Genomic DNA, 13,367 nt, shown 5'->3' with positions numbered 1-13,367 from the left:
AATACCAAAGTGACTTAAAACCATATGGCCACCAATAATGTAAACATTTCATTAATTTTGTCCATCATATTCTCCCATATCTAATATATGTAGGTGTGTTATCCTACCTCCATAGTGTATACCTCGTACAGATTATGATAAGGCTACAAAGCTTGATTCTTTTCTTTGCTAACGAGCCCCCTAATAGATTTGTTTTATTTTTCTTGTCAATAGATCTAATTAGGGAAATACAAGTGTGTATTATGGCTTTTACAGATTAATGATCACAAACTACAAAGTTCCCCAAATGTATTGTTCACTTCTAGAAGTAACAGTTTCATTAAAGGCAGCCAACAACATGTACCAGAAGATTTAGGGGTACATGTAGGTTCAAGTGGGAAATCTATTGGATCCAATGTAACGCTAGATGTTGCGAAAAGGCATGCTGCGTAACTATAACTGGTGTTAATACGAAACACCAACTATTGCAAGCCAATTGTGACAAAAAATTAAGAATAAGGAAAGACAAAATCAAACGACTTTATTGACGTAGCGCTTTACGTGGTTATGATCTAAACCAAGGGGACTCTATGATGCAGTTTTGAACGTGAATAGTACCACGAAAGGTAACAGAGAGTGTTATGTATCTTTATTTTTTATTAATCATACTAATGAACTTTTTTATTTTTATTTTGTTGTTGGTATGTTTGTTTGAATCCTATTCATCTGTAAAGGTATAGTTTTACTTATTTTTTTTATTTTTTATTTATTTATTTATTTATTTATTTATTTTTTTTTGGGGGGGGGAGGTTGAATTGTGCATATAATCATATATCTACTGAAATACCAAAAGGGGAGGACTCTTTTTAATTCTCTCATTGTGTAAAAGAAATAGACTAGCAGTAAAATATAAAGTTTTGAATTTTTAGACTATTGCTTTAGAGTTTGATTTTCTTGGTATCCTTACCTATGTTTATAACCATTTAATCAATTGTATACCTCATGAAGCTTGGAAATGGGAAATTTTACCTTTGATTTAAATTTAATAGCTTTATAGGGGTGGTTGCAAAAGTTTCCAATCACCCTCCATTATCGTGGTCCGGACCAATTATGTTATTTCCAATATATGTTATCAAGTTTTAGGTAGACCAATGAAATAATCAATATATGTGCATTTATTGATTGATGTCGCAAGTAATAACTTGTACGTGGAAAAATCTAAGTACTGTGAAATGATAAGCTATGTGTCTTTGGATGCCAGAATTAGTTTCTAAAATTTTGTTTGTAAGACATGTAATCTTGGATTATGGAATGTATGTGTTACTCTCAAAATATCACTGTTATTTAGATATTTAGTGAAACTCGATTTGGCAGTTATGATGAAGAGGTGAAATTTAGTGGAATTCCATCTAGATGTTATCAAATTTCATTTCTGCAATATTATGACTCATGGCAATCATGACAAATTTCAGTGAAAATCTATTTTTTTTTCCATTGCATTGTTTCTACAATGCTTTAACTTTTTGTGATGGTAAAATCTTCTTAATGCAGCAATGAGAACTACTTTGGTGAAAGAAAAATAGATTTTATTTTAATACACTACTGCTCTTCCTCTCTTTTTCAGACACTGGCTTTGACGAAGAGTAAGTGGGATTCTGCTACCGAAGAGAAACTAGGTGAGTCAAAGTTATTTTTGATAATCATGTACTTTTTTTATATTTTACTTGTGTCCTATAAGTAAATTTATCACTGTTTTAATATTAACTATAACACAATAATGTAACTTATGTGGTATAAAATGGGTAATGCTATTTATGTTAGAAAACAGAGAGAGAGAGAGAGAGAAAGAGAGACTTGATTCTTGATAATATTTGTCCAACTTTGATGCTTCAGGGGGTTGTTTCACAAAGACTAAGATCAACTTTAAGTTGGACTTAATTATGGCAGGCCGTTCATGCCACTGTTTGCTTTCACCATTTACTGGCATTAGTTTCTCAAGGGACGTTCAAATCATGGTCACCTATCTGCAGAATTTACATTTTTTATAATTCATTATTAAAGGAAAAAATATTATTTAAAGATCATAATGGTGAGAGCACACAGTGGCATGAACGGCCTGCCATAGTACTTAAAGTTGATCTTAGTCTTTGTGAAACACTCCCCTGATGTACAAGATCCATACTATTTGGATTTTGGGAAATACACTTTTTCTGTAGACCTAAGGTATCTCAGACTCACTTTTTTGCCTTATTTGTAGCACCAATAATGCAGAATTTGTCCACTTAAAAAAAATATACATATAAACACCTTGTGTGGCAACTGCAGAATGTATTCATCAAATTTTGTAGTGTAAAGTCTGTGATTCTTATCAGTGTGATAGAGATATTGATGCAAGGAATGTTTTAGAGAATGGAGTATTTTGTTGCACTGTGGAATTCTGATACCTAGTGCAATAGCCTAAGGGAAGTATGTGCAGCCCTGTGGGACGGAGATCAAATGCCTTGTTTGACACTTTACCAAGGTGTAATTTTGACAAGGTCATTGCTGTTTGTTTTGTATTCCAATAATCATCTAAAATGTGAGAAGCGAGACAGGGAGAAAGAGAAATGCAGTGTTTATGGGACTATGGTCCCAGCTTCAAGTCTAAATTTAGTGATGGATCAATTTCAAAGTGATCAGTAATTGTTTTTAAGTGAAATATACTTTAATAATGTATATTCGATACTACCCTTACTACCCTACTACATTTTTGGTTGCTATTGCCTGGACTTGACATGTAATATGTAATACTACTCTTAAATTTAGAATGAGAAAGAGGAGACATTTTAGAATGCAATGTGTTGTGTATGATGAAATTAATCTTGGATGTACTACTTTGAGAGAAAAGATGTTGAGTTTAAAAAAAAAAAATTGAAAAGCAGTTGAACCCTTTTTGCTTTTCAGAAACTTCTAGTTATTTTCATAATAAGTGGATGTATGTGGACTCTTGTATCTCTATTATAAACTCTGGCTTACCTCTCTCTTTCTTTATCTCTTGCTCCCTTTCTTCTTATCCCCCATTTTCTTTCTCCCTTTGTCCGATTTCCCTGCTTTTCTTGTTCTTTTTCTGTATCCCCTTTCTCACTCCCTTTCTCTTGCTCTCTCTCTCTCTCTCTCTCTCTCACTCCATCCCTCTCCTCATCTCTTCCGCCATATTCCCTCCATCTCTACCCCTTCCTACCACTCCCTCCACCCTTCCCCTCCCCTCCCCCCTTTCCTCACCCTCCCCTTTCCCCTCCCCTCCCCTCCCCCTCTCCATTTATCCTTCCCTCTTCTCTTAAAAATGCATTGCATGAATTCCATGTCGCCCTCCCCATGACTCTCTCTCATTCTCCATGTCATTGATTGTCTCTCTACACAGATGCCCTTGATGGTATCAAGAAGTATAAGAAGAAGGAGAGCTACACGTCTATGGAGGACTTCCTATCATGTGGAGATGAGTTTGACACAGTCTCCAAACCCATACTCCCAGGACAGAAGAGAGTAAGTCCATGCTTGAATCATCATCATACCAATAGTGTTATTTTATTATTATTATTATTATTATTATTATTACTTATACTGCTCTTTTCTGTTTGTTTAAACGCGACAAATTTTCTGTTACGTAAACGCCTTATTTGTAGCAGTACTGATTGCATGCTGTGTAATAAACATGTAATCTGAACAGATTAAGGTTGATCGTAGCAAGATCAACTGCACAGAGAAATAGGACATGCACTGCCATCTTCTAGGATGAGTATTGGGCTAAGGTATTATCTTTCTCATATATCTCAACCATGTTTGCATATATTATGTGGGTCATCGATTTTCCTAGTAAAATCACAGGTAAGGTTAGCCTACATCATAGCCTTCTGAGAGAGATAGTTGTGACATGAGCACATATATACACCTATAGGTCATTTCATGGAGCTCCACAATAGATGGTTCTCCATGAATGTCAACCTTAGGTACCCTTTATTGGTTTTAAGTATCCTGCTCTTAAAAAAAAAGTTTATTTCACATAAGGGATCAAAGAGTAGTAGATATTAATAAAGAGGGGTAGGCATTGAAAATGTGAGTTTTATCAGGGAGGTACGTAATGTTTAGATATATTCATTTTTATACAAAACGAACATAGACATAAATCTGAATATATTGTGAATGAATTGTGTCTTTAATGCTTAAGTGCAAATACCAGATATGTCATTTGTTTATAGAGACACCTGGTTTTGGTTGAACAAAGAAACAGAAATTACAATGAAGTTAGTATGAGGAGTATACCCGAGCCCCGTCTTAAAAAGAGTTACGATTGATCCAAATCAACCGTACATGTAAGTCCTCCAATCGAGCGCAAGTTGCAGTCTCCTATCTGTACATAAATACGATTGATATCAATCGCAAATAAGTTACGATCGATTTCAACTCTTTATAAGACGGGCCCCGGGGCTTTTTTGATAAAGAAGCCATCATTCACGTTTGATTTACTCAGTGCATGTCTGAAAAGGATAGAGCCTCTGATTAGATCAGAGTTTCACATTAGAATTGCACGTAGCGATGTTAGGCAAATATGCAAAATGACCGCCACGGCTAAAAGCGCCTATTTCGAAAGTATGACAAGAATGCAGACGTGTGTATGGAGTCATCATCTCGCCAAATGGAGGATAGTAGAATCAACAATGTGATGGTAAAAGTTAACTAAATTCTAAGAAATTATTAATGATAGTATGTTTGGTTATTTAAATGTGTAGTCTATTAAGTTCACAAAGGTTTAAAAAACTTGGTGAGTGGTTATGCTTGGGCTACAATAAAATGGCTGTTTTAGCTTTCTTTTTTTTTAATTTTAATTTATTCATGGTTTAAATATCTGAAGGATAACTAGGCACTTGTGCATCATAACATCTCGTCTCAGAACCTTTTTTTGTCGGAAATTGGGTAAATGTTATGGCCTAGCTTTTCCAATGACAAGATGTTCATGAGACCTTATGAAATGACCTTATAATGTGCCTAGATGCTTCAGTTGTGTATTATATGTTGTTTCAGCCTAGCAATTGATTGGCTCGCAAATGTAATTGAATTTATAAATGCCTTTACCCCAGTGCCTGATGCTTTTGCATTGAAATTGCATTCAAGGTATTGCATTTAAAAACTTTTGTTGCCTTGATTAATTGATGCTTTGTTAGATCAGCTTTAGACAAATAAACAAATATATAGCTTAAGGCAAGTGATTACGAAGGACAGACATTGTGGAAGAGGTATAAATAAATTTGAATACATATGTGAAATGTTCTATTAAAGAAAAGTGCCTAATTATTGTTTATCCATGGTCAAACACCTACCATATTCAAAGTGTTAACTATGAGGTTTAAGTATGTAACAAGCTAGGGTTGGATAGTTTCTCTTATTCTATCCAACATTATTGCACAGGATATTTGACACAATGTAATGAGTGCAGGCTTTGATAACAAAATCGGCAAAACAACTGTGATAAAAATTCTTGATTTAGAAATCATGTTTTTATGAAGAAGAAATCATATAATCATTTCTTTTGAAGATATGGTTAAAAATCATGATTTTAGATATGAATACACAATTATTAGTAAAAACAAATCAACCCTATTTGAAAGTTTTTCACAGAGCCATCTTTAGGTAGCAATTGGCACGAAGTTCGATCTTGTGCCGATCTCTGTCTTATTTGATTTGCATTTAACTCATTGTGCATGAATTTGTGGACGCTATCAATTGAATTAACAGTTGGGAATATTTGTATGCATCTCACTGGCCATGTGTTTTAGTGCCCCTTGTTTTAGAAACATACAAAGATGATCAATTTTTAGATGGATAATGGTTTCATTCTTGTAGATAAATTCTAGTCAACTTGTTGGCTTTTCCAAAATGAGTATGGAAATGATAATTTAATCTTAAATAGTAGCTCACTCATTGCATTAAAGTAATTAAGTAGACAGGCTTTGGGAAATTGAACTATCATAAAATGTGTGGGTACAGATGCTGGGGGGGGGGGGGGAGGAATATTCATGGTATCTTTGATGAATACATCATAAGTTTATCTTAGACATGAATTGATACCTCATCAAATATACATGTAATTGCAAAGCATTATGAATTTGATGAAACAATAGTCTTCAGCTTCATTTGACTCTGTTCATCAATTATTCATATTTCTTCATTGGACATGTTCTCATATCAAGATCACAAGTAGGTAACAGTTTGAAAAAATGTCATAGAAAAGTGACACTAGAGACTGAGAAATAATTTAAAAGAAGAACAGATCCTAATCTTTTCTCTTCCCTGCCTCTTTCTTTTCTAACACCAGGTACGCTGGGCCGACATCGAGGAACGCCAAAACCAAGAACGTATGCGTGCAGTAGGTTTTGTCGTTGGGCAGACGGCCACTGACTGGGCCAAGATCACTGACGACAATTATGCAGACAAGGCTCTCAATCGCACCAAGTACATCTAACAGAAAACGATTGTAAAGTAAATTCTTCTATGCAGGTGAGAATAATAATTGAAATTAGAAATGCTTGTAATTTTTTTTACAAGTTTCTGGTAAGAAAACTTGTCTTTCTCTTTGATTTGAAATGGTGATCTCAAATTTTTGAAGTGTTTCTGGTTCCAGATTACTCCATAATGAATTCAAGACGCATTAAAAATTGCTGGTATATGCAAATATAATGCATCGATACACAGATCTATTGTTTACCTAAGTTAATCCAATTTCAAGGTTATACCATAGGGTTTTATTGTGAGTTTTAAATTCTAATATCCTGGTTTTCATATATGGATTTTGGAAAGCTGAAGCCATATTTTAAGAACTGTCATATTTCATGATTATGGTGGAAATTATGTGTTATTTGTCATAACATATCGAAGTTGCCAGTATACGGTAGACATTTAGCATTGGTGATTAGTTATTACACAGATATCTCCCTTGAATATTGGCATTCACAGGTTGAGGCAGCTTTGCTAAATTTTTACCAATGGATTGTTCTAATTTCAATATGTTGTGACAATGAACATACTCTCACTAGCATAAAAGATAAAATGGATTTATAATTGATGACAATTGCACAGCCAGCCTATTATGTTTTAAGTGAAACAGGAAGATTGAACCTTTCCAACCTCATGTATGTTTTTTCATGTAGATATAGATATTTAGAAAAATGGCAGTATTATGTTAAAGGGGAAGTCCTTCCGCAAATCAGAAGTTGGATCAGAGAAAGTTAAAGCAATATCTAATGGAAGGATAAAATTTAAGTCATTATTATTCACACAAAAACTAGCAACTTTTAGATTTCCCTTGCAAAAAAACTACCCTTTTGTTTGTACACAGAATTATAACAGATATTTCTTTTCTTTCTTGATGAATATAAGCCTAAAATCTAAATCTGAGTTCTTAAACGATAATTCAGCCCTTGCAATAAGTTGATTTGTATGAAAGCAGAAAAATAACAGAAACAGAATGGCAAAAGTTTGAAATGAATCGGACCAACAGTAAGGAAGTTATGAATGTTTGAAATATTAAATCACTAAGTCTAATCTATGCGAATCTCAAGTTGGTAGTTTGGTCAGTGGATTGTGACATAGGACTTGGATAACTCTCCCATTAGCCGTCTACAAAAGTATCATTAATTTCTGTTTTTCTTGTAACTTTCTTCTCCCTTGAGGCAGTACTCAAAATATATTATAGATAGCATATTATTATAAGGCCTCTAAAAAGAATAGACCCTCCTGAGCAATTAATCAAAAACAAAATTGTAGTCATGTTTTATGTTGGAACAGATGGGAAAGTAGTCCTGCACTTCATCACATTGACATTACCGCTTCAGCCAATTTGAAGTGCTCGTATTTATAGTGATTACAACTTTCAAAAATTCATAACTTTCTTGATCATCAGTTTGTTCTCTTATTTTTCTGCTTTCTTTTAGAGTAGTTGTCTATTTGGGTTGGATTCCCCTTTAAATATGTATCAGTATCTAGGGCACAGGTGTACTAAAATCTTTCTTGGAGAATTTTTTTTAGTACATAGTGTTTGTGCAAATCAGCTTGCAAGAGAAAACACAGAGTTGTCAATTAGTTTTTTGATTGATCACCATGAAATATTATTAGTACAAACTATATCAAGCATCTTCAATATGTTGCATCTTTAGTAGACATGAGTGTTTGGAAATGTCCGAAGCTTCAGTGTATGTTATTTAAGTTATCAGTACACGTATCTAATACTTGCCCGTAGTGTATGTGTATATATTTGGATGATAAATTTACTTGAATATAAAGTCAGTAATCTGTATTTTATTCCTTTAAATTCCAATGCTCAGATTGTCTACTCATGGTCATCAACAAATCTGAGCGTCCCAGAAGGAGAGAAGTTCTGCAAAGGAGTTTCTGTAAATAGCTTGATAATTTCCCTCCATGCATGATTATAGAATTTAATTTTGAACATTAAGAAAACCATCTTCGATCAGGCTCAATTGATTAAGATGATTACCATGTCTAATTAAGCAGCCTCGTACAGCATTCCAGAGCCCTTGACATCTAGATGACCTCTGAAACCTAGATGACCTCTGAAACTGCCCGAGGCCACTCCTACTACTACTTCTACTACTAGCTACCAGCAAGATGTTCTCTTCCTTCAATTGGATATTCTCTATCAACACAATGGTTTGATTGATTCAGCAGAGCAGCCAGAAGAGGCTATAATAACGACCATTTTTTTAATGACTTGTTCAATTAAAGGCACACTGTCCTACTTGTAGCTACTTGCTCCCTCTATATAGAAAACTTCCCCAATCGGTGCCTGTTGGTCCCCCATGATCCTCTTTTTATGCCTCCGTTACGAAGTAGCCGGAGGCATTATGTTTTCGGGTTGTCCGTCCGTCCGTCCGTCCGTCCGTACGTCTGTACGTACGTCTGTACGTACGTCCCGTTCTCGTGATCACGTTATCTGAAGAACCGATCGATGGATTCCTGCCAAACTTTGGTCATGTATGTATCTTGCAGAGTCGATGAACTGATTAGATTTTGGGGTCACGAGGTCAAAGGTCAAAGGTCACAGGGCTCATTATGTATGCAAAAACAGCTCGTGATCGCGTTATCTAAAGAACCGATCGATGGATTCCTGCCAAACTTTGGTCATGTATGTATCTTGCAGAGTCGATGAACTGATTAGATTTTGGGGTCACGAGATCAAAGGTCAAAGGTCACAGGGCTCATTATGTATGCAAAAACAGCCTGTGATCGCGTTATCTGAAGAACCGATTGATGGATTCCAGCCAAACTTTGGTCATGTATGTATCTTGCAGAGCCAATGAACTGATTAGATTTTGGGGTCACGAGGTCAAAGGTCACAGGGCTCATTATGTATGCAAAAACAGTTCGTGATCGCGTTATCTCAAGAACCGATTGATGGATTCCTGCCAAACTTAGGTCATGTATGTTACTTGCAGAGCTGATGAGCTGATTTGATTTTGGGATCATGAGGTCAAGGTCAAAGGTCGCAGCGCACATTATGTATGCAAAAATAGCTTATGATCGTATTATCATTAGAACAGATTGATGGATTCCTGCCAAACTTAGATCATTTATGTATCTTGCAGAGCCAATGAACTGAGTAGATTCTTGGTTCATAAGGTCCAAGGTCATGGGCTCATTATGTATGCAAAAATAGCTTGTGAACGCATTCTCATTATAGAACTGACAGATGGATTACTATTTAACTCAGGATATCTTGCAGAGCCAATGAACTGAGTAGATATAAGGATCATGAGGTCAAAGATCAAAGGGTCATATATGTATAGGAGAAATTGCTTGTAATCACGATATTCTGAGAACCTGTTGTTAATGGATTACAATTGAACTTGAATTTGAAAAATTTCTTCTGTTTTGGTTTGTAAACTTGCTCTATGACGGAGGCATCATTTTCGACTGCGCGCAGTCGAATTCCATCTAGTTCTTATGTTAAATGAGAGCTGAGTTAATGAGGTAGCCACCTGTCACAGTGAACTCGCTGGCTCGCTGGGTGGTCTAATCCCTTCTAGCTGAAGTAGTAAAGCCTGCCTTTAAGCAACACATTTGTTTGGATGCAAGGATCACAGGTGTGTTGGTATTTTCTTACCCTCTAAAAAGACTTAACTTTTTGTCCTGACCTACTCAGGATCAAAAGGTACCTTTAAGGCTTGTTCACACATGCCATTCAAAAACAATAGGATTTTGAAAATAGTTTTTTGATGATAAGCATGTACTAAATGAAAGGCAAATGAGGATGAAAATTGTAGCTGCTTGGTACAATGTCCCTATGTGTACTCACTTATCTGTGCATTATAAGATACAAAATGTGAAGTGTGGTATGCTTAAAAAACCACCAAGTTTCCCACAAAAAGTCATAGAAAATACATTTTCATGGAAATTCATCATGGGTTGGGGCCATGTGTAGCTATGGTAGCCTTCTAGTTTGAACTGACAGTGGACATGGTATATGTAAGCTGCTAGGATTCTGCAGTAAATAATATTGCTGTGAGACCAAAAACGTGAGATACAATAACACCTATGACAGCAGTATTTCCAGTGTATTTTCCGGACATGTTCGAGATTTAAAATTACCAATTGCATGGCCTGCTGTATACAATCAGTCATGTTTTTGGACAGCAACACAATTATAAAACTACAACATTTTATGGAATATTAACAGTGACAGTGTTCATGTCCATACCTCTGTCGGTCTTTTTCCTTCTTCTTAAAGGATCAATCACTTCTGGAGATCTCAGATTGATACGATATCCCGTTAAATGAGATTAATGAAGTTTAGATAAGTTTACCAACAAATATCTACCTATGCTTCGAATGGACAGTATTGAAGTAGACCTCTTCACTATGAGATACAAAGTTTGCTCTGGCAGCACACTCTTTCATCAGAAACCTTACTTTAGATTTTGAAGTACAAAGTGTAAATGATATTAATGATATGGTACTTAGGCTTGGCTCTGAGAATACGAGTACACTTGACTGACGGGTGAAATGGCAAAATTAGAATCAATTTAAAAAGGAATGTATTTATAAATAATATTGTGATAGTGGTTCAATTGAAGGCCAACAATAGTAATGACATTGGCAAATTTGAAGAAAAAGGTTTTTTCAAGCTATTAAATTTTTTTGTGCGTGCAACATCTGTCTTTGGTACAATGCACCAAACAAAAGCCTTTCAATGACTTCATTGGATGAAATGTTAGAAGTTTAGACAAAGATTTGTTTGCAAGTGGATCAAAAAGCCATAAAGCCAAATTTTTTGAGTAATTGTTGTAAATACATGTAATACATTACCAATCCTTCAAATGTTGGTCCCTTGAAACTTTGTCATTATTTGTATAAGAGATATTTTAGTGTATGATATGTGCTCCAGCGATTTCTAACACTATCAACTTGTCTAACTCGACCCCTAGTCCTCACCCTAACCCTAACCCCAAACCTAATCTACACCTAATCATAACGCAAAAGTCAGGAGCATGCGTCACCATAGGCCTTTGTGAGCTAACCATCAGAGCTATTAGTAAGGTTCTTACAAATCTGATATTATAGTTCTTGCTGTATCAAATTTCATTTTTAAAGAAGGACAGTCATTGTGTTTTCAAGGTTGTAGTCATCTGGGGGAAGGATTCTAACATACAACAACTAGGTTTTGCATCAAGATTATTTATAGATTTCAAATCAATGTAATTGATATGATATCAGTACACAAAATTCAGGCTTTTGCTACTCTCTGTAATAATGAATGTGCTCGTTATGTAATACTGAGACTAAGTATTGATATGACCATTTTGTTGTGACAAAATGGAACAATTTCCCAGAGTTTGTCATACCAGTTTTAGTTGAAAAAAGAAATTTAGCGTCATCTTTGTTGATATTAATCACTACTGTGTATTTGTCTTGTTCCTCTGCCCAACTGACCATGAAATTGTACTTGATCAACATTAGCTTCATAAATTTAAGTGTCGCTAAAATTGTTGGATATTATCATTCAAAGTTAAGTATGTTATTACATTGTACATACGCATTCAATTATGATTTTAAATTTGAGAGCTGATTTTCAGAGGCTCTGTGCTTTAAATATGCTTTTTGATTTTCTTTAATGACATTTATATGACGCCAAAATGTAAAAGCGATTTGGAGTTGCATGTATTAATGACTGAAGAAAGGAAATGCCAACGCTATTTGCATCGTATTATGAAGAAGGAAAGGAGCAAATACTGAATTAATATGCATTATGTATTAAAAAACATAATGAGTTTTTAGACTTTTTACTAGCATCATTGACATTCATGGATTTTATTGTTCATATTTGTCCACTTTAAACATGCACATCTGTGAGAACATACCAGTCTGATTTGTAGAGCACAAGTGGTATACATGTAATGAACGTAACTTCTGTTATATTTGAAAGTTCTGATCACAATTACAAGATACGTAATATTATATTGCTATTGATGTCAAGTTGCATTGCTACAGATAATAGTTTGTTAATCACATAACTTATGTTCATTATAGAGAATATCTCAAAATGTGATTGCTATTTCATGAAAAAGTTCACAATTAATGAAATATATAATTTATCTTACTGCTAATTGTAACTTAATTCGTTGCAATGATTTCAAAAATACAATGCAATGAGTTAATAAATTAAAAGAAATTCATTTCAGTCATTTCTCTGCCATCAAGAAGATTTTTTTTTTGAGAGGGGGGGGGGGGGGGCATTTCAGGGACCTTTTATATTTAATCAGAGAAGAAATATCTCTTGTATATCATGATGGTTCAAGAAAGTTGAATTTTAACTACCATGTCATTGGACAGGTCAAATATAGGAACTAATGAAAATTTTTGATTGGGCATATAGTTACTCATTCTTTTCAGTCAAGTGGAAAATTCATCAAATGTGTTTTTTATCTTTGAACTCAGTAGTTTTATTTACTTGTTTAAGATATCCGTATTGGGTTGTGATTTATTCTAATGCAGAAACTCACTGCAGATTTAGCTATAATTGTTTAAAAATCCAAGAACTTGTGTGATGAAAGGCTAAGTTGATATCTTTAACTCTGTAGCATGTCTTATTTTTGTATTGCTTGCATGTAAATGGCTTACCAGTCAGTGTGATGTTGTCAAGGAAATAAATCCCGAAGAGGAACAAAGAGTCTCCTGATGTGTGCTTTAATTACTCTATATAATGTGCGTAGATTAGTGCCTAGTTCAGGGAAAAATTCAAAGTTTATCAACAAGATGGAAACACAAAGTAGGTAATGAAACTTAAGACTTGGAAATACAAAGTAGATAATGAAACTTAAGACTTGGACATGTGTAAAGCCAAA

At 34.7% G+C, this 13,367-nt stretch overlaps 1 protein-coding gene across 4 annotated transcripts in view; it reads left to right on the top strand.

Moving 5' to 3' along the window:
* Positions 1-8,822, top strand: part of LOC581149 (YLP motif-containing protein 1) — a 29,021-nt gene extending 20,199 nt beyond the window's left edge. For all 4 annotated transcript variants that reach the window (XM_030999831.1, XM_030999830.1, XM_030999829.1 and 1 more), the window contains 4 exons: positions 1,604-1,655; positions 3,380-3,501; positions 6,329-6,510; positions 8,334-8,822. In XM_030999831.1, coding sequence (XP_030855691.1) covers positions 1,604-1,655; positions 3,380-3,501; positions 6,329-6,475 — 321 coding nt within the window. In that variant the 3' untranslated portion in view covers positions 6,476-6,510; positions 8,334-8,822. The remainder of the gene's footprint in view (positions 1-1,603; positions 1,656-3,379; positions 3,502-6,328; positions 6,511-8,333) is intronic.
* Positions 8,823-13,367: the final 4,545 nt, after the last annotated feature.

The sequence above is a fragment of the Strongylocentrotus purpuratus genome, unplaced genomic scaffold, assembly GCF_000002235.5.
Source record: "Strongylocentrotus purpuratus isolate Spur 01 unplaced genomic scaffold, Spur_5.0 spur5_scaffold_5, whole genome shotgun sequence".
In the NCBI taxonomy this organism is placed as follows: Eukaryota; Metazoa; Echinodermata; class Echinoidea; order Camarodonta; family Strongylocentrotidae; genus Strongylocentrotus; species Strongylocentrotus purpuratus.
This window is presented reverse-complemented; position numbering and strand designations above follow the sequence as displayed.